The sequence below is a fragment of the Oryx dammah genome, unplaced genomic scaffold (genome assembly GCF_014754425.2).
Source record: "Oryx dammah isolate SB20612 unplaced genomic scaffold, SCBI_Odam_1.1 HiC_scaffold_2, whole genome shotgun sequence".
NCBI classification, from domain to species: Eukaryota; Metazoa; Chordata; class Mammalia; order Artiodactyla; family Bovidae; genus Oryx; species Oryx dammah.
Window position 1 is genome coordinate 193,551,969 of NW_024070186.1, and position 26,954 is coordinate 193,578,922.

General features: G+C 46.7%; 2 protein-coding genes and 1 long non-coding RNA gene across 4 annotated transcripts; 1 reads left to right on the forward strand and 2 right to left on the reverse strand.

Annotated features, from left to right (window-relative positions):
• Nucleotides 1-242: 242 nt before the first annotated feature.
• Nucleotides 243-14,115, reverse strand: LOC120879975. Its single transcript, XR_005724918.1, has 3 exons — nt 8,391-14,115; nt 3,501-3,565; nt 243-1,906 (listed from the first exon to the last, which is right to left on the reverse strand). It is a non-coding gene; the product is annotated as an uncharacterized LOC120879975 (long non-coding RNA).
• LOC120879917 (olfactory receptor 1F12-like) lies at nt 4,737-8,320 on the forward strand. Its single transcript, XM_040262906.1, has one exon. It carries the CDS (start codon nt 5,187-5,189, stop codon nt 6,129-6,131), a length of 945 nt encoding a protein of 314 aa, XP_040118840.1. The 5' UTR covers nt 4,737-5,186; the 3' UTR covers nt 6,132-8,320.
• A 1,270-nt stretch (nt 14,116-15,385) lies between the features above and the next one.
• Nucleotides 15,386-26,794, reverse strand: ZSCAN25 (zinc finger and SCAN domain containing 25). Of its 2 annotated transcripts, XR_005724857.1 has the most exons (8): nt 26,570-26,773; nt 25,535-25,656; nt 24,235-24,651; nt 22,855-23,056; nt 22,198-22,289; nt 20,383-20,509; nt 16,867-18,980; nt 15,386-16,730 (listed from the first exon to the last, which is right to left on the reverse strand). XR_005724857.1 is itself a non-coding variant. In XM_040262787.1 (7 exons), exons 3-7 carry the CDS (start codon nt 24,619-24,621, stop codon nt 18,151-18,153), a joined length of 1,638 nt encoding a protein of 545 aa, XP_040118721.1. In that variant the 5' UTR covers nt 24,622-24,651; nt 25,535-25,656; nt 26,570-26,794; the 3' UTR covers nt 15,386-18,150. The 2 variants fall into 2 exon arrangements, 1 of the variants encoding a protein (XP_040118721.1); XM_040262787.1 differs by having other exon boundaries at nt 15,386-18,980; nt 26,570-26,794.
• Nucleotides 26,795-26,954: the final 160 nt, after the last annotated feature.

Genomic DNA, 26,954 nt, shown 5'->3' on the forward strand with positions numbered 1-26,954 from the left:
ACTCTGTGCGACCCCATAGACAGCAGCCCACCAGGCTCCCCTGTCCCTGGGATTCTCCAGGCAAGAACACCGGAGTGGGTTGCCATTTCCTTCTCCAATGCATGAAAATGAAAAGTGAAAGTGAAGTCACTCAGTCATGTCCAATTCTTGGCGACTCCATGGACTGCAGCCTACCAGGCTCCTCCATCCATGGGATTTTCCAGGCAAGAGTACTGGAGTGGGGTGCCATTGCCTTCTCCTGCTATACAGTTCCAAATGTAAAATGCCTATGTTTACTAGATTTACTTAGTTTGTGTAAACCTCTATAAGTCAGATAATAGTACTAATCTATAGTTTGGGGTAGAATTTAAAAGCTAAAATTTAAGTAGTTAGTACAGTGCCTGCTCTGTAGTATATATTTATTATTAATTTATTACTAATAATAATATATCTATATACTTACTTGGAAAGCATGATCACTTAAATATACCTACACTTTTCCATTAAAATCTATTTGTATCATATATATATCTTTACTTTATCCATTACAACTTTCTTTGAACAAATATTTTTCAAGTTGAATTAAAAACCCAAAATATCAATTTTATCATTGGTGGGAATGAAATCACCTTTTTCATTGCTTTTTTGTGGGTGTGTGGTTTATTTTTAGCAATGACTTAAGACTTTAGTTATGAGATATTATGCAAAAAAGTTATGATTTTATCTCTTTTTTTTTCTTCTAGAATAACCAATACCAACATTTCTAGTGAAATATTACATAAGGAATGATAACAGAGAACATTCATATCTTGTTCTTTTGAGGGAAAAGGTTTGTCTTCCATAAATAAGATGTTGAACAGTTTACATATTAAGACAAACACTCCTAATGTTTTCAGAGTTTTAATCTATAAAGCAATGATAAGTTTATCTAGATACTTTATCCAAGTCTAATTACATTATTTTGATATTTGGTTCATGATGAACTAGGTTAATGGATTTCCTTGAGTTTAACAGTTAACTCAATGTGTCATTTTCTTAATTCTCAGATATTTTATTTGTGGTACTTATATCTATGAACAAAAAATTAAGGACTTCCCTGTAGCTCAAATAGTTAAGAATCTGCCTGCAATGAAGGAGATCGGGGTTCGATTCCTGGGTTGGGAAGATCCTCTGGAGAAGGGAACGGCAATCCACTCCAGTGTTCTTGCCTGGAGAATCCCATGGACAGAGGAGCCTGGTGAGCTACAGTCCATGGGGTCGCAAAGAGTCGGACAAAACTGAGCAACTAACACATGAACAAAATTGGTCTAAAGTATTTCTTTCATTGTCATTGTTTAGCTTGAATTTAAAATACTTGCCTCTAAAAGTGAACTGAATAATAACAATAATAGTAATAGCCAGGTTAACTGCTTACATGTACAATGCACTATTCTCAACAAATTATAGGTATTTTCTCATTTAATCCTCACAATAACCTCTTTTAGCAAATATTTCAGATTATTAACATGCTACAACTTTTTCTATTTTTAAATTTTTTATTACTGAATTAATTATTGGTGCTTAGAAGATTTTGAAGACATTGGAATCAGGTGCCCCCTTAGAAACTATTTAATAACTTAATGTTTCTTTCTCTATTAGTCTCATATTCACGTTCTCTAATTCATTTTGCACCTTTGTGGATATTTCAAACATATGTAAGGAGCCATCTATTGTTTATTTGACAAGATGTATTAGCCCACAGTTGAAAAGGACGTGGCAAGGACTTTGAGTTTTAAATGAGATGAGGAGCCACTGGAGGACTTTGAGCAGAGGAGTAACATCTGACTTATATTTCTTACCATTCACCCTGGATGCCATGTAGAAACAGACTGCTGAGGGTCAGATGAGGACAGAAACAGTGAGCCTGGTGAAGAGACTACTGAATAACCTGGACTGAAACAAAAAAACAGTTTGGGCCACCAAGGCAGCAGTGGTCACAGAGAAAAAGTGGTCCCACCTGGTTACAGTTCAAAGGTAGAGATGACAATATACTGGATGAGGACAGTAATTGATTAGTTAATAAGAGGAGTTAAGGATGGTACTAAGGTTTTGGCTTGAGCAGTTAGAAGAATAAGATGCAACTGAGGAAGCAGCAGTTTTGAGGAAAAGGTCAGCAACATGGTTTTAGACAAGTCAAGTCTGAGACACCTGGCAGATCTAAATGTATATGGAATGCAAGAAGTTGAACCTAAGTAAGTTCAAAGTTCAAGAGGAAAATCCCAAACTGGAGAGAAATCTGGCTGGTATGTAAAGCTTTGGGGCTAATGAGACCACGGATTGAAGGAGACCACCAATAGAATGAGTGTAAACAGAGAAGAAGTGGGGCTTGAGCTGCTGAAGGGATGTCCACACAGCTGGAGGTCACAAAGGGAGGAGCAAGTGAGCAGCCAGTGAGGGAGGAGAGAGGCCCAGATGAAACTGCTTCAAAGCCAAGTGAAAAATGTGCTTCCCAAAGGAGGAAGTGACCAACAGTGCCAGCTCCAGCTTGTTGGGTCTCAGGAGATGGAGCCTGAGCGCTAACCGCAGATGGAGCAATGGCGGCCTTGACAAGGGACACTTCAGGGATTGGTGGAGAGGCCTGGAACAGGGGCTTTGTGAGAGAACGGGAAGGGGGAAGTGGAGAATGAGTACTGATCACATTCTGAGAACTTTTGTGGAAAAGGATGGATAGACAAATGAGTTGATGGCTGGGGAGGAATGTGAGGTCAAGCATGGATTTTTCAAACTGGGGGATGTCTGTAGGAATGGTCCAGAAGCAATGAGGGGATGGGAGGAATCTTTTCTGTTTTGAGTTAGACTTTTTGAGTTTGGTATTCTTAAAATGACTCCCCTGGTGGCTCAGTGGTAAAGAACCCACCTGCCAATGCAGGGGATGCGGGTTCAGTCCCTGGGTTGGGAAGATCCCCTGGAGCAGGAAATGGCAACCCACTCCAGTACTCTTGCCTGGAAAAAATCTCATAGACTGAGGAGTCTAGTGGGCTACAGTCCACAGGGTCACAGAAGAGTCAGACACACTTAGCGACTAAAGAGCGAAAACAATTCTTAAAATAGGAGTACTTGGAAAGACTATGTTCCCAACCAGTGGGAAATAGTAACAGGAAAATGTTCTTCTCCCATATCTCTGGGGAAGTGGGAGGATGGAAAGGAAAAGACAGGATGGAGACTCCTTGGTTTGAAAAGAATGTCAGTCAAGAAAGGACAGAGCATTGGTCCCTGCGCCACAGCTCCCATTCACACTCGAGCGTGTCTCAGCATCTCTGTTGCAGCTACAGGAACAAGCCATCTCTTCCCAGTACAGACAGCCTTCTTTACCATGTCCCTATTCCACCCATCCTGCCCCATACGCCCTTCTCCCGTCCCCAGGCTAGCCACTGCAGGATTCCCTGATCCATTGACAAGAGTGCCCCAAGTTTAAGGTTACTCGGTAGCACTTCTTCAGTCTTTTTGAGAAAATCAAAGCACTACTTTGAAATCAAACTGACCTGGAATCAAATCCTGATGTCTTTGGGGGAAATTATTCAAGCCCTCTCAGTCTCAGTTTACTCATCTGTAAAATAAGAATGATGCCTACTTTATACACATTGTGAGCATTAAACACATCCACCTACATACACATGCCTAGCCCTGTATATGACACACAGTAGGTGCTCAATAAATGTCAGCTCCCTAGTCTAAGGGCCGTCACCTTTCCGTTTGACTAGAAGCTTCTTGGGAGCAAGAACAGTGTCCTTCATTGTTTTCTCATCGCTCACATCACCCAGTAAAGAGCTGTTTTAATCAGCACTGGTCAAATGAGAATCTAAACCATATTAAATACATGCTTTCTTTCAGTTTTACTTTTCACTGAACAGATTTTTCTCTCAGCCTCTTAGGCTTCTATCTTATGGCTATCCTTTACCAAAGATTCTTGCCTGTGGGTTGTCAAATATTTGAATCCTTGGAGAAAAAAAAAAGCATCAGTAAAATATTACTTCCAAAGGAGCCATTTCTTTTCTATACTAAGGCATAGCTCTCAACACAGGCCAAGAGTCTGTGGGCTGGGTCCTGTGCAAGCTGAAATCTCCATCCTCAGTGGATGCTGCCCAGTGGAGCAGGGAAGCCCCTCTGCTCCAACAAAATGGTGGCACAGAAAAAGCCTCCCAAGACCATGAGCCCCTCTTCACTCCCTGCCCAGGTCCCAGGTGGGCCATACCCATTCCCATAGCTTTTCCAGACTAATTTCCCCTGTCAGCTATTCATCCCCAAGTAGCGCAGTAACTCCAGTTGGTTCTTTCCCACCCTCCCTCTTTAGGCTGTACCTTCTATAGGAAGCAAATCCCAACTATGTCTTGTGAAGCACTGAAAATTCATTTGTTACTAATGAAACTTCAGCTATGCTTGCAATGAACTCCAACTCTGAGTTGCTGCCCTGCTGCCCACTCTGTTGCTTTGGGCAGAATCACACTCACAGTTCCTCTTTGTTTTCTGCAGGGCAGCTCTCACCCTTCCTAGTCAGCAGGCTCTTCTGTCCAGGTGTGCCCTGGCCAACTCCATCCCCAGCATCATCACCAGGACCAAGGTGGCCCAGAGCCAGTGATGAGTGGCAGCCAGGGCACCTGAGTCCTGGGCTCCATGTACGTGGAGGAGCAAGGGGAGATAAACTACTGGTGTGGAAGAAGGTTTGTGGGGAAGGGGGATGTTTACAAATATCCTAAAGTTCCATGTATGTGCCATTGCAGTTCTAGAATTCTGTATAGAAAGAGCCTTCAGGTGACAATCCTATTGGGATTAGGAGGAAATTACATTCCTATAGCTCTTTACTTAATACTGAGACATCATCAGAACAAAGGACTAGAGTATGATGGAAATTTGGGGGGCTAACACACCGAAAGTATCCCTGTTGTTGTTGCCACCACACAAGGCTTCTCCTTGGAGAGATAGCATATGGGGCTTTGTGGGGCTCAGGGTCAGTAGCATGCTGGTGGCAAAATAATTAAAACCCTGACTTTGCAATCTGCCAGGGCCATAGGACTTACTGGTTGAAGCTTTTCCTTTGATAGGTACAGTGCCTTCTTTTGGGTTTCCACCAGATGAACACAAAGATGTGAGCTGAGGGGGTGTACGGGGGAAGGAGGGAGACACCACCATCCTCTAAAGCCCCCGCCTGGTCTGGATCTCCCAGCAGGACCATGGAGATGGGAAACCACACAAGCGCCTCCCAGTTCATCCTCCTCAGTCTCTCCAGCCAACCTGAGAAGCAGGAGCTGATCTTCGGGCTCTTCCTTCTCATGTACCTGGTTGGGGCAGCTGGGAAGCTGCTCATCGTCCTGGCTGTTGGCTCGGACTCCCACCTTCACACGCCCATGTACTTCTTCCTCAGCAACCTCTCCCTGGTGGATTTCTGCTTCATCTCCACCACAGTCCTCAAGATGCTTATGAACATCCAGACACAGACCCAGTCCATTTCCTACAGTGGCTGCCTAGCCCAGATCTACTTCTGCATTTTGCTTGCGAACATGGACAACTTCCTCCTGACGGCCATGGCTTACGACCGCTACGTGGCAATCTGCCGGCCCCTGCACTCCTCCACCACGATGAGTGTAGCAGCTTGTGCCCTGATGCTTGGGAGCGCCTGGCTCCTTGCCAACCTCCACTCCCTGCTGCACACCCTCCTCATGGCCCGGCTGGACTTCTGTGTCAGCAATGTCATCCCTTACTTCTTCTGTGACCTCGTTCCCCTGCTTCAGCTCTCCTGCTCCAACACCCTGCCCAATCAACTCATGATTCTGCTGGTGGGGGGCCTGATCGTCCTCATCCCCTTCCTCGGCATCCTCATCTCCTACGTCCACATTGTGTCTGCTGTGCTCAAGGTCCCATCTGCCCAGGGAAAACAGAAGGCCTTCTCTACCTATGGCTCCCACCTTGCTGTGGTCATCCTCCTCTATGGGACAGTCACAGGGGTCTACCTGAGTCCCTCACCCTCCCATGCAGCTGACAAGGATTCACTGGCTTCAGTAATGTACATGGTGGTCACCCCTATGCTGAATCCCTTCATCTACTGCCTGAGGAATAAGGACATGAAGGGAGCTCTGTGGAAACTGGTCAGTGTGAAGGTTGCATTCCATGGGCTGTGATAGCACAGCTCCCCTTTGGGGCCTCTGTGCTGGAAAGAGGATGAACCCCAGGGACAGGCTCAACACACAGAAGGTGGGAGGAGCAGATCTCACTGTCCTGTGTTGTCACTGTGGCCAGCAAAGCCTGTCATTGCTCCACAAGTAATCTGCAGGTCCAAAATATCTTGACCCCTGTGCTGACTGCCTAGACTACCAAGAGGGGAATAAACTCTCCCATAAAGACAAAACCACATAAACAGGTATAAAGTAGCTCTACCTGCAGACCTTGTGGAGAGGGTTCATGTGAGAACGGTGAGTTCATAGGAGGCTGTTACCTGTGCTGGTGGGCTTCCCTGGTGGCCCAGGCAATAAGGGATCTGCTAGTGATGTGCAAAATCCGGGTTCAATCCCTGGGTTGGGAAGATGCCCTCAAGAAGGGAATGGCAACCCACTCCAGTTTTCTTGCCTGGAGAATCTCAGAGACAGAAAAGCCTGGAGGGTTACAGTCCATGGGGTCGCAAAGAATCGGACACAACTGAGTGACTCTCACTCACACACACACACACACACGACCTGTGCCGACAGCCTGTGCCAAGGAGATGCCCTTTGAGAGCACCCATGCACCCCTACAGAGGCTCAGATCTTTAATCCTCAAGCATCCCAACTTCCAAACTCCTCTGCTGCATCCCCACTTCCCAACAACCACCCCCACACTCTGGGCTGAACCTGGCTTTGGAGACAGGCTTCAGTCTGTCCACTCTTGGTCTAGGTCCTGCTGGCTGGAGCTCCACAGCTCTACCTACTTGTATTGGGAATGCCTAGAGTGACTGTCTCAGCTGAACACCTATGAAGGCCCTATACTGTCCCACTTATGTGCTTTCTCATCTCTTAGGAAAGAGAGGAGGCTGGACTTAGAGTTGGTTCTCTGGGTGTGAAGCATGTAAAAGGAAGGGGCCAAGATAATCCTTCTGAAGATGCTTCTCTACAAGCTGAACCGAACAAAGACAAAGGGAAAAGGCCTCATGTAATGAGTTCATGGTTGAAGAAGGTGTATGTGACTTTCTGTCCAGTAGGTTAATATCCTAGGCTGCGATGGGTGTGGCAGAGCTGGGGAGAGCATTACACGGAAAGTAATCACAATCGGCATCTGGTCCTGGGCCCTCTGATTACCAGCTATTTGACTCTGGCTCATCTGACAAGCATCATTCCAGCCAACACACCATGCTCTTTTTGTCCCTCCTCATTCTTCTCCATCTGCCATTTGCCCATTTCTATCCATCAAAATTCCAGTTGTCCCTCAAGGCTCAGATAAAATACCATGCCCTTCATGAAGACACCTGAAGTCTCCCCGGTCAAAAGGAAACTTTCTCCTCTGAAACGACATATAATTTGAATTCTACTACAGCTTCTTTCACGCTGTTTTGCATACTTCAACTTTGCAGGGCTCACCTCAACTCTGCTACAAACAGAATTGTTGGAGTCAAGTCTTTTACTTTCTTAAATCTCAACATTTTAAATTGACAGCAGATATGCAGAAAGAACACTTATGGCCTTTCTCCCCATGATTTTGCCTTAACCAATACTTTTACATTTCCCCAACCCCAAACAAGGAAAAAGAGTTAGCAACCTGGTTGGCCAGAGCCCAAGGAGTTCACTGGTGCTTATTTTATGAGGGGCAGTGTGCCCTTATGGGTCATCATTTAGGGGTGAAGCTCCCTTCCTCCCAGCCTGGCCCCTTGACTAGTCCTCTTCTATCCGTGTGCCTGGCTGGAGTCCTCACTTGGGTCCAGTCACCTCTTCCTCCCTCTCCCTGCCCCCAACACCATGACTGAGCACACAGGTCCTTAATTCTGATCTGGGGCTGAGTGGAAAAGCAAGGTAGGCCTAAGCTACTTTCCAGGTCACCTTTAAACAGTTAGCCCATGACAGAGGTTACTGGGTATAACTCACATACCAACAGTTGAACTTTGGCTCAAAGTTTGCTATTATTCCTTGAACATATTGTTTCCATGGGATCCTGAGCCTCAGGAGTTAGGATGATTGGATTTCAGCTTTCCTGGGTCTCTGATCATAGAACCACAATAAGAGCAACAAAATCTCACTATCACCTTGTGATGTCAAGAAAAGCGACATCAGCATGGAGAATAGGTCTTCATATGCATTTGCTATAACGGTGAATAATACAACAGCTTGGTCTCAAGGTTAAAAAAAAAAAAGGAACAAGAAAAGGACTTTAAAAGAGGGCAGACAGTGAATCCATTTGAAAGACCTTAAACTGACCTTGCTCATCAGTGGGCTATGAGGATGTTTCCTGCTCTGAGGCCTCTCCTTGTCACCTTGTCAGCCTGGCTCATGTCCTGGCCAGGAGGCTGCTTGCTGAGGGGTAAATGGGAAGGAACAACCTGCACACAGGTCAACTGTAAGATGTTCAGAAGCTCAGCCACCCTTACAGGCTTGGTAGCATAAACCCAATCCTGTGAAGATACCAGAATGTTCATTCATATTTTAAAAATAAAACGTTTAAGGGGAAAACTACATTTTTTAAAGTGTTATGAGGGAAAGTGGAAGCATCTCCGAGAATAATTAGAATAAAAAATATCTCCTACATCACATTTTCCAAGTCATACAACACTCTGTCTGCTCACAGTGGGTGCCTTCCCCACACAGTACTGCATCTGTTCAACAAAGGTAATTTGAGCTCAAGGGAAATTATGTCCCAGATACCTTATCCCAGAGAGATATCAGCAAACAAAACAAAGTTTCCTCTTTCTTGCAGCAGCTGATGTTCCAGGGATTAGGGAGGCAGAAAAAAAATTAAGGTATAAAAAACATTCAACATGTCAGAGTTGTGAGTGCTACAAGAAAAACCCGGTTCAGGCACCAGACATTGACCAGGAGTGCTCCTGTGGCCAGGCTGTGCTTCAGTTACTATTGTTTCATAACCAACAACCCCAACTCAGTGGCTTAAAATAATCATTTATTTGTTCTCTCATATTTCTGGTGGTGACTGGGCCCTCAGAATAACATACAGACGGGATTTTGTCAGAGTTCCTGGTGAATCCTCTGCAACACGCAACTCTCCCAGAACCACCACACTGGCTTTGCTAGACTCTCCACACCCAACCCGGCACGTGGTTACCGATGAGCACAACCTCCTTCTGTTATAACAGAACTCAAGCATTTTCTGTAGAGCTGTGCTCCCAAGATGCCCTAAGCAAAGTGCTTCACTTGCCTCCCCCATAGTGGGACGTGAAAGTGAAGGAGTGATGACAACTGAGAAAACGAGGGAAGCAGCAACAGGCAGAGAAGCAGATACTAGGTGACTGCACCAACAGAAATGGATGCATTGAAGAAATCTTTGTGAAGCAGTTTTATTAAGCTGGGCATTGTACTGAGACATAGCAATAAATGAATTTCTGATTCCCTCCTCCCCACCAAAATCTTCTAGTGTGAAATTAGGATGTAACTATGCTTGTTGCTTAAGAGGTTCCTGCGTTATGGTACCAGCTGAGTGTCGTAACAGCACTTCGCTAAGATCATGACTTACTGTTCATTTGTAGGACCATCTTGTATCTGATTTGGGCTGGCTGGTGGGGGGAAACTTTGGGATTTATTCAAATGTTTCAACAAGTGCTCTGGTGCAGCCAGTTTCCCACATGATGATGGAGCAAGCACTCTCAAAACAGACATGTATAATTACCACCTGAGGAGTCGGGTAAAAGGAAGGTACCAGTGGAAAATTCCTCCATCCCCAAGTACATTTAAAACAAGTTCCCTGGTGTCTTTGATGTCAGGGGTTTTCAGAGGACACTTGGAGAGTCTCTGCTGAAAAGCATTGTTAAACAAAAAAGAAAGGAGGCACAGTAAAAATTTTCAGTTTATTTGAGCAAAACTCATTCCACACACAGGAGGCAGGAGCAAGACGTCTACAGAGAAGAGCAGGAAGAGAAGTGAGTAAATTGAGAGGCTGTAGTTTAAGGCTGCCGTATACAGAAGTCAAGCTGGCTGTGATTGGCCATCCTTTTCGATCTTTTTAAGCTTGAGGCATTCACAGGCTCAGGTTTGGGTTTGCTCATATAGGCTCCCAAGGCATTAGAATTACCTCTAACTGCCTCCTTGTTTAACTAGTTTAAGAGCATGAAAGGTAAAAATCTCTATCCCAAATATCCTAGGATAGCTTTCACCTTGAGCACTGAGTGTGGCAGGAACGTGCCCACCCCTTCCACTACTCAAGCTGAAAATAGCAAGCTGAGCAAGCTAATCTGATTGAGAGCTGAGTGCCACCCAGAGGAACAGTATCCCCTGTGGTACCATGGAAGGCAAGGGATGTTCTAAGACAGTGGACCTGGTCACCTCTAGATCCCCTACATTGAATTTTTTAAATCAGATGCCATTATTCCATGAGAAAGTGATCTTCTAGAGTCAAATACCACATGATCGAGTTACCTGCCCCACTGCTCCAGGAATTTCCTGAAATAGAGAGCACTTCAACATAGAGAGGTGACCAGTACCAGGTGGGATTTACCAGGGAACTACAAAGAACGCTGCCATGAATTGTCCTGTGCATATGTATCTTCTTATTGTTAGAGATGTGTCTTTAAAGTAAATTCACATGTAATTTTGTTAGATATAGCACTGCTAAATTCCCCTCACATAAAGTTGTACCATTTTGCGTTCTGTCAGAGGTGCCTAAGAATTCCTTTTTTTCCCACAAACTCATCAAACACATGTAGTCAGGCTTTTGAAGTATGATCAATCTATAGGATAAGAAATAATATCTCAGTGTAGCTTTACTTGGCATTTATTTCATGAGTGAAGGTGAACATCTTTTCATATGTTCAAGAGTCACTTTTATCTTTTTTGTGAATTCAAATTTCTTAATTTTTCCATGCAATACCATCTTTATGTGCCAGATTTCCATACAGAGCTGGGTCTGTTTATGAACCTGTATTCCAATCCACTGGTGTATCTGTGCTACCACCACACTGTTTTAACTCTTGGTTTTTCCATCTCTTATTTTCCATTCTTTTCATTAGCACCTTAGTCCAGGTGGCTGGAATTCCTAAAACTGAAAGCTGGGAAAACCTACAGGGAAGACTGGTTCTCAACAATTAACTGTTCATCGTCCATTCTACTTCTGCCTGTTCAGAGAATCTGCTGATGCCTTCCATGGAAGTCCATGATACATACAGATGATAGAGATCGGGTTTTCTCAAATTTTTCACAGACATGGAGGTGGTATAAGATAGCTCACAGGAGTGGGACTCAAGAAGGCAAATACAGACTTCTACCATCCCTTTTCCCAGTCTTTGTCTAAAAGCTCATACACCACCTTCTCAATAAACACATTTTGTAAGTAGGAGGGGGAAATATGAAGCCAGCTCCTGAATCTGCTGTTTCCTGGTCTCTGGCCACAGAAACCACGAGCTGTGACTCGTGCACAAGGCAGTGAAGGCAGCCCTTTCACTGGCCCCTCTGTGCTCTTCCATCTCCCCAGTCCCTCTGCTTCTCAGGGTGCAGCACCAGCATCACCCACCCCTTCCACCCTCACTCTCCTAGCAGTTTAAGTTCCTGGAGACAAACACAAGGAAGACGACAGCCTACCCTCCCCACTTCATAACAAATGTTATTGAAAGGTATCAACCCTGGGAATGGGTTGCACAAGACCAGTCTCTAGAAATATGTCCTTCACTGAGACAATAAGGAGAAAAAAAAAAAAGGCAAGAAAGGGATATGAAATTTTAAGAAGCCCAAGTGAGCTGCTCTGTCTTGTAGAACTAAGTGAACTGGATGTCCCTGCAGAAGGCGTGCAGCAGTTACAGATGACTGCCAGGTTGGGCAGCCACCATGCTTCTGTGCTCTTCCTTCCTAAGGCACACTTGAGACTTCTAGCCATGAAAAAGGTAGAAATCCAGGGCTTTCATCCATTCAAATATTGATATCTACTGTGGGCCCTGAAGACTTTATTATGGAGGCAAAAATGTTGGCACTGGCTGCACCGTGCTTGCATGGCCCCCAACATGCACCTGCGTTCACTGGGGACGGTGAGTCCGGGCCCAGCTCACTGCTGTGCAGAGGCTTCACAGCAGGTGCCTGCCCAAAAGGAACCCAAAGCCACCTGCCAGGCTGCCTGTAACAGATCCCAGCACCCACCCTGAGACTCAGCTTCAGTGGCTCTTGGCTCTGCCTGGCAACACTGCCCTTAACACACATGACCTCTAGTAGCTCCTTTGTTTTCAAGGTATTAGGCCAGGGGTCTTTAAGGTCCAGGCCTTAGAAGCCCAGTCTTTTCTTCCAACAGCTAAGCCATCTAACTCGCTCCAGCGCCTACCCTGAACCCTAAGGGCAAAGGTTCTCAGCCAAGATCAATTTTGCCTCCAGGGGACATTTGGGAAGGCCTGGAAACATCTTTAGTTGTCACAACTGTCATCAAATAGACTGAGAACAAGGATCCCACAAAACACCCAGGGCAGTCTCCAAGACAAAGAAGTGCCTGGCACACTGTGAGAACGGTGCCAAGGTTGAGAAACTCAGGCAAAGTTTACAAGAGCACGGAGACATGTTTTGACAGCTCCTTTCCCTGTCTCAGAAGTGGATCCAGACAACTTGTGTTGCAGGGTGGTGATGGGATGAGAAACAAGCTTATTCTTTAAGAAACAAAAATTCCTACTTCTCCCTAGCACACTTAATCAGCCTGCAGACAACATTTACCCTGGCATACATTTTGAGAAGCATTTTTTTAAATGCATTAGCTCCCCAGGACAGACCTTAGGCAGAAAGTTATCCGGTCTGTTAACGCCCAGGGAATAAAAAGGTTTCTCTTACAAAGGTCATACCCCTTGGGAGCAGCAGCCTTTCTCACCACCACAGCCGGCATGGCACACACAGCTAGGCCCTGAAAGCACACAGCCTTAGCCCAGTGTGAGGCAACTGCAGACACCCTGTCACACACAGTGAGGGCTAAATATAAAGTGACCAAGTGTCCCTGTTTGCCCTGGAGTCCCAGTTTACACCACTGTCCTAAAATTAATAAATAGCACTTCCCTTTACTCTCAAGGGGGTCTTGAAACAAACAAGATGAGCTTGTAATACCCTGTCACATGAGAGCAAAGAAACCATCAAAGGTGATTAGGGTTATATAGAATCAGAAGCCAATGTGAAGAGGCTCCCACTGGTCAGAACTGAAATTATTTGAGCATCAACAACTGTGATGGATTGGTTTAAATTCAAGAATGCATTTTTTATTAAAAAATAATAACTGACCACTTTCATGGTGATCAGTTTAGAAGAAAAGCCACTAGATCATTATTGTAAAGATGGGTAAATAAGGGAAGGAAGAATCCAGTATTTCCTTTCCTCTGTGAACTGTTATGAGTGCACAGATACAGCTGTGAGGCATCCCAGCTAATAAATGAAGATTCTTTTATAGAGTTAGTGAAATAAATGCATTTAGACTCTTCAGTTCAGTTCAGTCACTCAGTCATGTCCAACTCTTTGTGACCCCATGGACTACAGCACGCCAGTCCTCCCTATCATCACCAACTCCCAGAGTTTACCCAAACTCATGTCCATTGAGTTGGTGACGCCATCCAACCACCTCATCCTCTGTTGTCCACTTCTCCTGCCTTCAATATTTCCCAGCATCAGGGTTTTTACAAATGAGTCATCTCTTCGAATCAGGTGGCCAAAGTATTGGAGTTTCAACTTCAACATTAGTCCTTCCAATGAATATTCAGGACTGATCTCCTTTAGGATTGACTGGTTGGATCTCTTTGCTCTCCAAGGGACTCTCAAGAATCTTCTCCAACACCACAGTTCAAAAGCATCAATTCTTCGGCAATCAGCTTTCTTTACAGTCCAACTCTCACATCCATACAGGACTACTGGAAAAACCACAGCCTTGACTAGACGGACCTTTGTTGGTAATGTCTCTGGTTTTTAATAGGCTGTCTAGGTTGGTCATAACTTTCCTTCCAAGGAGTAAGCATCTTTTAATTTCATGGTTGCAGTCACCATCTGCAGGGATTTTGGAGCCCCAAAAAATAAAGTCAGCCACCGTTTCTCCATCTATTTGCCATGAAGTGATGGAACCGGATGCTTTTAGTTTTCTGAATGTTGAGCTTTAAGCCAACTTTTTTACTCTCCTCTTTCACTTTCATCAAGAGGCTCTTTAGTTCTTCTTCACTTTCTGCCATAAGGGTGGTGTCATCTGCATATCTGAGGTTATTGATATTTCTCCCGGCAATCTTGATTCCAGCTTGTGCTTCCTCCAGCCCAGCGTTTCTCATGATGTACTCTGCATATAAGTTAAATAAGCAGGGTGAGAATATACAGCCTTGACGTACTCCTTTTCCTATTTAGAACCAGTCTGTTGTTCCATGTCCAGTTCTAACTGTTGCTTCCTGACCTGCATATAGGTTTCTCAAGAGGCAGGTCAGGTGGTCTGGTATTCCCATCTCTTTCAGAATTTTCCACAGTTTATTGTGATCCACACAGTCAAAGGCTTTGGCATAGTCAATAAAGCAGAAATAGATGTTTTTCTGGAACTCTCTTGCTTTTTCCATGATCCAGCGGATGTTGGCAATTTGATCTCTGGTTCCTCTGCCTTTTCTAAAACCAGCTTGAACATCACGAAGTTCACGGTTCATGTATTGCTGAAGCCTGGCTTGGAGAATTTTGAGTATTACTTTACCAGCGTGTGAGATGAGTACAATTGTGCGGTAGTTTGAGCATTCTTTGGCATTGCCTTTCTTTGGGACTGGAATGAAAACAACCTTTCCCAGTCCTGTGGCCACTGCTGAGTTTTCCAAATTTGCTGGCATATTGAGTGCAGCACTTTCACAGCATCATGTTTTAGGATTTGAAATAGCTCAACTGTAATTCTACCACCTCCACTAGCTTTGTTCATAGTGATGCTTCCTAAGGCCCACCTGACTTCACATTTAGGCTCTTAACATTATATAGTGAGAAACAACCAGACAAGCCATCATCTGTAGTACGTTCTTGCCAAAATGTGAAACATGAACCTGACTAGCCCTCTACACCTGTAGTTTTTAGTTAATCAGACAGCAGAGAACTATATTTAACTATGCCATGAGTATGCAAGCAATGAAATTCAGAATGTGAGAAAAGTCCAGAGGAAAAATAATCCAGTTGTTTTAATGAATAAATTTTAAGGGGAAGGGACTTCCCTGGTGGTCCAGTGGTGAGGGCTCTGTGCTTCCACTGTAGGGGGCATGGGTTCAATCTCTACTTGGGGAATTAAGATCGCACAAGCCATGCAGCATGGCCAAATAAAAAAGAAAAACATAAATCAAGAGGGAAAAGATATATCAGACTTAGAAGACAAGCAACAAATTACAATTTATGGATCTTACTTTGATCTTAAAGAAGCTTTTTAAAAATCATATGGTTTCTTTTTTAAGTGCATTAATTGGGAATTAAGGAACTATTTTTTAGGTATGATAATAGCAATGTGGTTATTATTATAATTTTTTTAAGAATCCTTAACATTTAGCAGTATACACTGAAATATCTGTAAACAACATTTGAGATTTGCTTCAAAATACTTCAGGTGGGGAGGAAGATGAAGAGGAGGATGGGGCAGAAATGAAACAAGACTGGCTATACAGAAACAAATGGTTAAAGCTAAATGATGAATACATTTATATATGTTTGAAATTCTCTATTCTAAAAAAAATTCCTAAATAGAAAAATACAGAAAACAATATTTGGCATTTGAATAGCTATCAAAAATAAGGTTACTACAACTCTATGGGAAAATTTTCCTTTTGGGACTCTTTGGAGGAACTGTCAGTAAGCTTTGGTCTCAAAGCAAACAAGGGAGCCCACGCGGGAAGACAGCAAGTTCTGACTCTTACAGAAGCTCCCTTCTGAGATCCCAACTGGCTGAAAACCCAGTGTATGCTCAGAGAATCTGCCATTTAATTCAGGTAAACAGAAGGCCACTGATGAGCAACTCCAAGCCCAAGCTGGCCCCATGCCCCCTACACACCTCTTAGAAAAGACCAAACTCGGGTCAGGTCAGCCCTTATGTCCTACAGACTAGAAGCCAGAGGCTGAGGGAAGCCTGTCATTGGGTTTGGACTCCAGGTGGCTACGAGCCTTGCCTGGCTTGTCTGAGGCGTGGGGCAGAAAAGAGCTGACTCTGCATCTGGACTGAACGATGCTGGGAAACAGCAGTCCAGCATCTCAGAACGTGGACATCTCACAGTACTCACAGCCTCACCGGGACAACTGAAGAGCCAGGAGGTCTTCTGCTGAGTCAAATGTAAACACCAAGGTTACCTGCCAAATGAGTGATAAAATAATGTGTTTCATATCAGAGTGCGTAATGCAACTCTCTGTATTAAAGTCATTACTATTTATCAATATCCCATTTACAATGGAAAATGGGGGGAAAAAAACCCCAGTCAAAGAAGATAGTATTAAGAGGCACCATGAGACAAATCACATCTTGCAAACACAGGACACAGTCCAAAGACAACTAACTTACAGTCCCATCAGAAGACTAACTCACTCGGCAGCGGGATCCGAAGGCACTGCAGCATGGTCTGGGCTAGTTAGGCAGTTTCCAGAAAGTCCAAGAAAAAGGAAACCCTTTAACGATGGCAAAATAATATGAGAACTTAAACACAGTTACAGATAATGCATCTTCTCATTTTTAAAAAAATGTATTTAATTCCTAAAAACATCTTTTTCCTAAATTAGCATTCATATAAAAACAGCCAGCTACCGTCTCATCATCTCCAGGTGGCCTGAGGATCCCAAGTGCCTCTTAGATGACAAGGACCAAGATGCACTGAGGACAGAGATGACTCAGAAACAAGAGGTAGGTGGTGGCAGATGCATTGCAAGGCCAGAGCTGACAGGATGGAGGCACAGGCCCAGGTCCAGAGGGTATCTGGGAGTATCCACAGCTTCCACCTCGGGTGATTCTGAAGATCAAACACATTCACCAACACGTAAGCTCCCCAAGGACAGGGACTCCCCCCACTTTATTTACTAACCTACTTCAAGCACCCAGAAGAGTCCCTGGCACACTGTCAGGCCTCAATAAATATTTGTGGGATGAGTCAAGTGAGAAAACAGGGAAGTGCATTTTATATGCTGTAAAGTGCCATCAAATGTATTAATACCAGTTCATCTTTCAGACTCATTAGAACTTCATTCCAAACTGGATTAAAAAAAAAAAAAAACTCTCATGTTCAGACAGTGACCAAAAGCAAAATATTAATTTCCTAACAGATGTGCGGACAGCTGTTTTTGTTCAAGGAACAATGGAATGGGAGAAACTACTGATGAGAGCACGTCACAGAGAAGGGGCCACAGAGACAGTAAAATAAAGGCAGATGCCTAAGCGACCCAGCTGGGGAGGGAAAGATCAGGAACTGGGCAGATGGAGCAGAGAACTTCCTCTCACTCAGCACTCACCAGGAATGTAACTCAGGGCGCTCTGCTTTAATAACAAGTCTGCTTCCAGAGCCTGATCCCACACTCTGGGGCAATGAGGTCTCAGCTGTCTGGTCATTGGGGCAATAAGTGTTCAATAAATATTTGTTGAATGGAAGAGAACTGGGGGGAGAGAGGGAATCAGAGTCTGAGCTAATGATCTTGCAGGGACACAGCCCTCAGGAAAATGAGGTTCAAGTTGCGGACAGGTGAGAATATTTCACTACGAGGACCAGATTTGCTCAGGAGATGGACATGAACATCCATGGAAGGAGAAAAACCTCGACCTGAACTGAAACTTGGACCATCAATTCCTGGAAAGAAGGTTAAGAAGTGCTAGCACCGGTTGGGTGAGACGTGGCACCTCAACTAAAGCAGGCCTCTCCCTTATCCAGGGTATGAAACGAGGGGAAAGAAAAGGGGTCAAAGCGCCTCTCCACACCCAACACTCCTGACACCTGCAGCCCTTCAGGAAGTAACAGTGGGTACTTCCTCCCATGAGGTCTCCATCCACTGGTGGTCCCGGAAGGTCCCGTGAGCCAAAGAGGGGCATCCATGCCAGGCGCCCTCACTGTCCGGGGGGCTCCTGGCGGTGCTGCGTCTTCTGGTGCCGATTGAGGATGGAGCGCTGGTTGAAGCTGCGGCCGCAGGCCGGGCAACGGTACGGCTTCTCTCCGGTGTGGATCCTCTGGTGCCGGACCAGCCGTTCCCCCTTGCTGAAGCGCTTCCCGCACACCTGGCAGCCATAGGGCTTCTCACCGGTGTGGGTCCGCCGGTGTACTGCCAGGTTGGCGTTCCTGCTGAAGCGCTTGCCACACTCGCAGGTGTACGGCTTCTCGCCGGTGTGTGTCCGGCGGTGCACCTGTAGGTGCTGCCGGCGGCTGAAGCTCCTCCAGCAGTCCGCGCACTGGAAGGGCTTCTCACCTGTGTGGCTGCGCTGGTGGACTGCGAGGTGGTGGCGCTGGCTGAAGGTCTTCCAGCACTCACTGCACACGTGCGGCCGCCGGCCCAGGTGCGTCCGCTGGTGCTTCAGCAGGTACTCGCGCAGCGCAAAGCCCTTGCCGCACTCCCCGCAGCTGTACGACTTCTCCTCCTCATGCGTCCGCTGGTGTCGGACCAGGTTGGAGCTCCGACTGAAGCCTTTCCCACACTCAGGGCACTGGAAAGGCTTCCAGAAGGAGCTGTGGGTCTGGAGGTCATCGGGCAGCGGGGCAACACTGTGCTGGGGCGGGAGCAACCCAGGCGCGTTTCCTTGCGAGCTCTCGGCCTGCTCGCATGGTCTTCCCAACTCCGGGCCCTGGAGAGCGGCCTCCCCACACCGCTCTGCCCGCCCGCAAGCGAGCTGCCCCTTGGGGTCTGCCAGATGGGTCTTTGCCTCCTTGTCCTTGCTCCCCAGGCCTACAGGACAAAGGAGATACAGACAGACGCTGAAGAGGATCTCAGACTAGAAGGGAAACTTCTAGTCAGAACTTAGCTTCTAACATGTCCCATTAACAACTACCAATGACCTTTGTGCATTTCACTTGCTCTGACTTTAAAACCAGACATTCCTTTACTTCTTTCCACCTGTTATGGACTGAATGTTTGGGTTCCCTCCAAAATTCACAGGCTGAAGTTCTCAGCCCCCTGGGGCTGCCGTTAGGAGGTGGGGCCTTTGGACCCTAATTAGGTGAGAGTCTGGGGGTGGAGCCCCCAGGATGGGACCATGTCCCAGAAGAGGAGAAGCCAGGGATGGCTCTCTGCACACTGGGGTCATGTGACCGGGAGCCCTCATGATGGCTTAACAGCCTTATAAAAAAGGAGGAGGAGACATGAGATTTCTCTCTCCCTCCCTCTGCCACATGAGGACCTGGCAAGAAGGCAACTACCCGTGAACCAGGAAGAGAGGCCCTCGCCAGACAATAAATGTGCCAGCAACTGGATCCGGGACTTCCCAGCCTCCGGAACTGGGAGATATTAAGTGTCTGTTGTTAAAGCCACCCACTCGGAGGTATTTTGTGACAGCAGCCCAAGCTCAGACCGTCTCCCTGCCTTCTCATGGAACCATCTGCTAAATTACAATGCCCTCCCTCTTAATTTCCTACTAAGTCACCCTGTGCTTTCCTTCAAAATCTGACTCAATGCCATCCTCTGAGGAACATACCTTGACTCCTCCCCCGCTGTGGGTCTCATCAGCACATGCACCCAATTAGCACGGTTTACTCCACACTTACTTACACAGGACCTTGTTGCACATGCAACAAGTTGTCAAGATGTTCAGCTTCCCCAGGATCACAGACCTGTTCCAGCAATGTTTCCACATCCTCCCTCAGCTCCCTGTCCCTGCTCACACTGTGCCCTCCAACTCACCCTGGTTTATTACCCTGGGTTTCTGCGAGCCTGGCACAGGGAGGGACTCAGGGGAGAGGCTTCATGACTGCTGATGGGCCAGTGAACGCAGCTGTCTGTACCAAGCCACCTCGACATCAGCACATTTATTAGGAATGAAATGCCCTTCCACAGGTCCTTCCTTTGTTCCCTCTTTTACTCGCTCTAAATTGGTTATATAAGATCAAGAAGAAGAGGCTCTTCCTGATCTTGATCTCTGAACTCCTCTTCCTTGATCTCTGCTCTCTTCTCTAAGAGAGCAGAGAGATACTAGGGAGCAAAGAAGCCAAGAAAAGAGGGAAATGACAAGTCACACTTAAACGGGAAAGTCCTTTCAGGCAAGGCCATTAAAAGAAAAAAAGGAAAAAGGACAATTAATGCTTCCTGATTTGACAAAACATGGAGGAGACAGCCAGCATTTCTGATGTCTTACCTGGAGGTGAGACCCCGCAGTCCTGGGGTTCCACATACTCCCCAAAGCAGTCTATCTGGGCTGGAGTTACGTGCCTCCACTCCTCCTCAGGGAAAGCCAGGGCCATGTCTTTAAATGGGCCCAATCCCTGAAACAGCACAGGAGATGGCTAAGGATAAAGAAATAATCCCAAGGCAGGAGCAGCTGAAGAGCACACACACAGGGAGCTACACTCCATGGGAGAACAGAGCGAGAAGATCACTTCTCCCCAAAGAATACTTGTGGCAGGAGGAGAGAGTCTAACTTAATTGAAAAAAAAAAAATGCTGATGTCTTTCTTCCTCTCCTCTAAATATCCTTGGAAAACAGAAGCAGGAAACAGCACAGGAACCAGGGTCCCAGACGGCTCCAAAATGGGACTAGAAGTGCCTCCCTCTCGACAGTTTAATGACAGAGAAGTGATGGACTTGTCTGAGGCACTGTATTGAGTCTTTGCTGCAGCCACTTTGCTGGTATCCAATAACCACAGCCTCCAATTTCCACTACTCAGTCACCTCCACTACATCCTCATATTGGAAGATGGGGGCTGCTATGTATTCCCTCATGCAGAATCAATTTTCCCTCAGAGATAAGCAAACACTTGGGCAGGCCCTGTCTTAAGAACAGCGCCACATTAAAATGAATGTGCTGCTGCCATGACACGGTAAAGAACACTTGTGGCAGGAGGAGAGTCTAAATTGGAAAAAAAAAATGCTGATGTCTTTCTTGCTCTCCTCTAAATGTCCTTGGACAACAGAAGCAGGAAACAGCAAACAGGCACCAAACCTTGCCCAAATACTGCTTTAATGAGATCAAACTTGAGTCACTTCTTTTTTTTTCTGCCAAATGATAACTTTCCTTCTACAAGGAACTCTTCACTGTAAGACTTGATGTCCCTTTCAGAAAGCTGTCACACTGGAAACCCCCAACTCCCTGGGAACACTGGGCATGCCATGGGAGAGACTCACACCATGACAGGACTGCCCACCTGTGCTCCAGGGACCCTCATCTGTGGCAGGCTGAGAAGTGCTAACAAGGCCAAAACTCCTGGTGCAGCCTTTGGAGGGGCCAGAGATATCATTTCACTTGGCACTGCTGGGGACCCCCACCTCTGAGTCAGCAAGACTCCTGCTGATTCGGCGGGGAGGAAGGGGTCCACAGGAAGAGCAGCCACAGACAGATCCATAAAAGCTATCCACAGAGGGCTACTGATCTCTTGGCTGCCCACCACAGCCTAGATCATGCCTGTGGGGTTTCCACCAATAATGGCTTCCTCCTCACAACTGGGCTTCCCTTGAGGCTGAGAAGTAAAGAATCTGCCTGCCAATGCAGGAGACGTGGGTTCGATCCCTGGGTTGGGAAGATCTCCTGGAGGAGGGTGTGGCAACCCACTCCAGTATTCAGTATTCTTGTCTGGAAGATTCCATGGACAGAGGAGCCTGGTGAGCTATACAGTTCATGGGACTGCAAAAGAGTTGGACATGACTGAGTGAAGGAATAACACCACAATTACAAGAGTAATACTGAGTTGACGGAGAAAAAAAAAAAAGAAATCAAAGAGTAACACAAATGAGTGAACTGAGCCTCACGCCTAGACCCTAAGGCATAAGGCTCAATCCAAATTAATAACTGATGATAGTCAGTCAAGTGGAGAAAACGAAGCTGTCACATCCATCAGGACGAGAAAGGAACAATCACTCAACTCTGTGCACAGTGCTCTGCTGTGCGGAGAACTCTTGAGGAAGGTGCGCCTCATTCAAAGCCACCTCGTGATCCCTGAAGGGCAGGCAGAGCTCACCTGGGATCCAGCCGTCAGGAAGCTGGCAGCCACCTCCTGGTCTCTGGTGCTCACTGCAGGGAGGCCAGCACCAGCCTGAAGGACTGGCAGAGCTGAGCAGGAAAGGAAAACAGAAGCATGATTAGCACTGTCCGGCAGCAGCTCAGCCACAGGCTCTGCTGCCGGACACACGGAACCCCGGGAACCAGAAGGAGACTCCAGACAGGCCGGGCATGGGTGTACCCCACTCTGTTCTCAGCTGGGAAGAAGGGCCCAACCCACTACACATGGCCCGTCAGGACGGTTCATGCTCCCAAGTCACAGGCTCACAATAATCCCCTTTGAGATTCTGCAACACAGTAAAGTCACCTGTTACTTTCAGGAATTTGGTTTATCCACCCACTTAAAAAAAAAAAATCCTTACATGTCAGCTACATATGCCCTGGCACTCTCCACATTAAGAATGTGAGGGGAAGGAGAAGAAATTACAAGACAGTGTGATCCCAGATAGCACTTCACTGCATCTGTTTCCTACTCAAGTCAAGGAGGAAGTCAGGGAAACTCAAAACTGCGCCCACAGGTGCCCTGGTTTGTCAGCTGAGGGGCCTATAAAGGAAAGGGGAATGCGGGGTACAAAGCAGTTTTCTGCGCCCTATCTTCTTACTGCTTGCATCTTACCTTGCTCCTGGAAGGCCTGCGTCCCCTCTCCAGGGTCCTGGCTGAGCTGCTCCTCAGCGCCTCGGTCAAGGCCTTGGACGCCTTCCCCGTGGGGCATCCCCCACTCGGGCTTGACCTCCACGGGCCCCAGGTGGACACTTGGTTCCCAGGGGTCTCTGCAAAGTGCTGTCTCCTCCCGCTGTCCCTGCACGTGGCACGGAACCTAAGAAGAGTCCCCAACACCTGTTAGAACGAGGCCTGCGTAAGGCTGTCATTAAAGCCATTCCAGCTGCTGGGGGACAGACAAGCTGGCTCAGCTCTTCCCGAGCACAGCAGTGAAAAGGTGAAAAAGAAGCTAAACTGCCTTCATCAGGCTCTGAGATCAGATACTTGTCTGTATCCATGCCATGTGACAAGAGTCCTTTCAGCTCACCTCAATACTGACTAACATTCCTCAGTTAAAGATGCTGAAAACAAAAAATACAAGGCTTAGACTGTGCAGTGAATTAGTGAGGAAAAAAACTGTTCTACAAATAGCAAAGAAAACCAAAACCCACAAAAACAGGCCCTTCTTGGTCCACTTTTAGCTCCTACTAAAGACAAAACAAAACAACTCTCTTAGACAACACAAGACGTCAGGGTGACTGCTGTGGGCAAGGGGAGGATAAACTGAAAGAAGGTTGTTACCTGCAAGCAAAACAGTAATGTTCGGTCCTGCCCTCTCTTTCCTAGACAGCCAGCAGGAAACTGTACCAGAGAGGGACAGAGACATGACCAGAGTCCCAGGGAAGCCTCTGAGGTGCAAAGTCACTCATTATGTGATCATGTGAGCCAACATCCCAGACGTGAAAACAGCACTGCTACAGATAGCACGCCTGAGAAAAACTGTTCACCAAGTAGAATTCCCTGCAAGCCCACATACGTCTCCGCCCAAAGAGGAAAGAGACCCCCGGCCTTTGAAATCCATCATAACTGCCTTCCTTTTTTATCATTTTTTGGCCACGCCACACAGCATGTGGGATCTTAGTTTCCTAACCAGGGACTGAATCCAGTGCCCCCTGCATTAGAAGCCAGTCTTAACCACTGGACCACTTAACCACTGGGAGGTCCACCACTGCCTTCTTGGACCCAAGGCTCACAAAGAAATATGGCCAAGTCCCTGCCCTGATGACCAGAAAAGAAGCTACCGGCCCTTCCACTGGCCCTGCGTCTTCCCTGGAAATGGCTTTCCTTGCTGAAAACTCCTCTACCCTCCAAAAAGTACTTCTAGTGGCCTGGAAGCAGAGAAAGGAGACTCTGCATGCATGTCACCCACTCCCACTGCTTCATCAATCCTCTCGATTCTTTACCGCTTCCCTTCCACATCAACAAAGCAAGACCCAGAACCCCCTTCTCACCCACCGCCTTGGCTTCCAGGGCTCTCTGCGTGAAGTCTTCCACCATGGCCACTAGGGCCTTGCCGCTCTCGGGGCCATGCTCCCAAATCCAGGCGTAGAACTCCCGTGGCAGGATGGTCAGGAACTGCTCCAGCACTAGCAGCTCCAGGATCTGCTCCTTGGTATGCAGCTCGGGCCGCAGCCACTGGCGACAGAGCTCCTGGAGCTCCCTGAGGGCTTCCTGGGGCCCAGCTGCCTCCTGGTAGCGGAACTGCCGAAACCGCAGGCGAAAAGTCTCCGGGCTGGGGTCCTCCCTTGTCCTGCCCCACGGCAGCTCTTTCTCTAGTTTTACCACAGGGCCACCCATTTGCTGCTGAGGCTCTTCTGCCATCCCTGGACGCTCTATAAGCATCTTCACACCCCCTCCCAGAAGACTGAAGGTCTGTAGGGAAGACCAGACAGACAACAGGGCAGCATAAATAAGACTCTAGGAAGCTCGGGGCATCCTAGCTCTGCCTCTACATCAATAAACATTCCACTGGAAAACAGGATAAAGAGACATTTTCAAAAGACTAGACATATATCCTGAGTCATGTCAATTCAACTCAGTATTTGCTAACCAGTTATGTGTGAAGGGTAAACAGAAAACATACAAGACTCAGCTTATACCCACAAATAGCTTAGAATTTCATGAAGAGGATAATACTATAATCATTAAATGGAGATGTATTATAACTAGGTCAGTCACCAGGGCTCACTCTTCCAAAATCAAAGAAAATATACATTAAACATATATCTATGACTGGCCCACAGAAGCTAGAAACACAAGAGGGAACAAGATAGACAAAGAGCTTGCCCTTTGAAACTCACAAACTGGTGCAGCAGATGGAAAAAAAAATGTAAACAAATATATTTAAATTATAAATGAGAATTATTCTAAAAAGGAAATAAGGAGGGTGTTAATGGGGACAATCAACTTGGAGAAGGCTTTTCTAAAGAAATGACACTTAAGATGAGACCAACAAATGAATGAGAATGAGCCAGTCATTCAAAGAACTTTCCAAGCAAAAGCCTGGGGGCTAGACATTACAGGCAGTCTGCAAACAAACCAAAGTGCAATGTGGCTTCAGTAGAGTGAGAGAGGAACAGAACACAGGGGAAGGAGGAAAACAGATTATCCAGGGCCTGGGCATGCACTAAGAATTATGGACTTCACTCTTATTCCTTATTTTAGTGGGGAGATATATGTTCTTCAAAGGTCACTCTGCCTGCAAAGTGTCAGCAGAGTATAGATATGAAGGGTAAAAAAGGAAAGCTACACTTACCCTAGTCCAAGCAGGAGATAGAGACTTAGATCAGGGAGGTGGCAAAGAAGCAGACAGTTAAGGCATTTTGCAGGTAAAACCAATAGCCTTGTTGGTGGCTAGACTGTGACAGTGTGCTCAGCCTGAAGAAAACAACAGAATGATATACATACCATTACTATAATTGATCAAAAGAATTCCAACTTACGCTTTACCACTTAGAAAGTATGTGAGCACACGCTCTCATTTAATACGCACAACCATCCTAGTGAGTGTACTGAAGAAACTGAGTATGTAAGAGGTTGGATGATTGAGGTCAGCCTACCAAAACACAGAAGTGTAGATAAGAAACATGGGAAGCCAAAAAAAAAAAGAAAAATTTACACAAGTTCAAGTACTCATGAGAAAGAAGAGACCTGTAGACTTGGGGTAGGGGAAAGGGGGGAGAATCGCCTTACATGTAGCAGAGAATAAGCGAATGGCAGTAGGCATTAATATCATCCAAGCGTCTGCTTAATATTCTATTGAGTGTTTGTGTATCTACCTATCCTTCTCAAATGTATTTACATTTTCACTCTATTTGTTTTCTCTGCTGCATCAATTGAGATTTCTCTTTCCTGACTTTCTAGCTTCTGAATTTGTTCATCCCATGACTGCATTTACCACATTATAATGCGAAAGCTTATACGTGTGTCTCCATCCACAAGATTCCCTTTGGTTAAGGAAATGTCCTCATTCTGGGGAATTCCCTGGCGGTCCAGCGGTTAGGACTCTGAGCTTCCACTGTAGGAGGCACGGGTTCTATCCGTACCTGGGAACTAAGATGTCGTATTGACCGACCCAGGGGTGGGGGGGGAAGCCCTCACTCACTCATCTTTTGCTTCTAGCACTTGACAAATAGAAGGCGCCACTTTATTATTCTTTCAATGAGCTTCTCGTTCTAAAATGACCACTTTTCACTCTTCAGAGTGTTCTGCTTCGGCTCAAGATATCCAGGTTCTGGAGACCTCCCCCGTTAAGCCAACCCTGGCCGGGCGCGACCAACCTCGCTCCTACCTGAGCCGAGCGCCGTGCGGTGCCCCCGGGATCCCGACCCGCAAGGCCTCGGTGCTGCGGGAGGCAGCTCCGGGGAGACGCGCCGCCACCGCCAACGCCTGCAGCAGCCCCACAGCACGGAACCCGGACCCCAGGCACCTCGGCCCTGCCACTCAAACTCGCCTGCCCTCACAGCCCCACACCTGAAGTAGGCTCGCCCCAGCCCGCGGCGAGCCGGAAGTGGGCGACGGACGCGGTCAGACAGGTGCGCTACGGGAGGGCCCCTTCCGTTTCCTCTCTAGGACTCTTGGAGGCCGGTGCGTCTCGTTGATCCCCCTTCCCTGGGGACCGTTCGGGAGCGCGCGCCGGACCACCAGAGGCTCCACCCACCTGCCTCCGTTCAGGC

What these genes read in the sequence shown, in the direction of transcription:
- LOC120879917 (XM_040262906.1), top strand. Translation starts at nt 5,187, where the DNA reads ATGGAGATGGGAAACCACACAAGCGCCTCCCAGTTCATCCTCCTCAGT.
- ZSCAN25 (XM_040262787.1), bottom strand. Translation starts at nt 24,621, where the DNA reads ATGCTTATAGAGCGTCCAGGGATGGCAGAAGAGCCTCAGCAGCAAATG. An exon ending in TCCTGACGGCTGGATCCCAG is followed by an intron (nt 20,510 to 22,197) that starts GTGAGCTCTGCC and finishes GTGCTGTTTCAG; the next exon opens with GGATTGGGCCCATTTAAAGA. An exon ending in CTGCGGGGTCTCACCTCCAG is followed by an intron (nt 18,981 to 20,382) that starts GTAAGACATCAG and finishes TTTGTCCTGTAG; the next exon opens with GCCTGGGGAGCAAGGACAAG.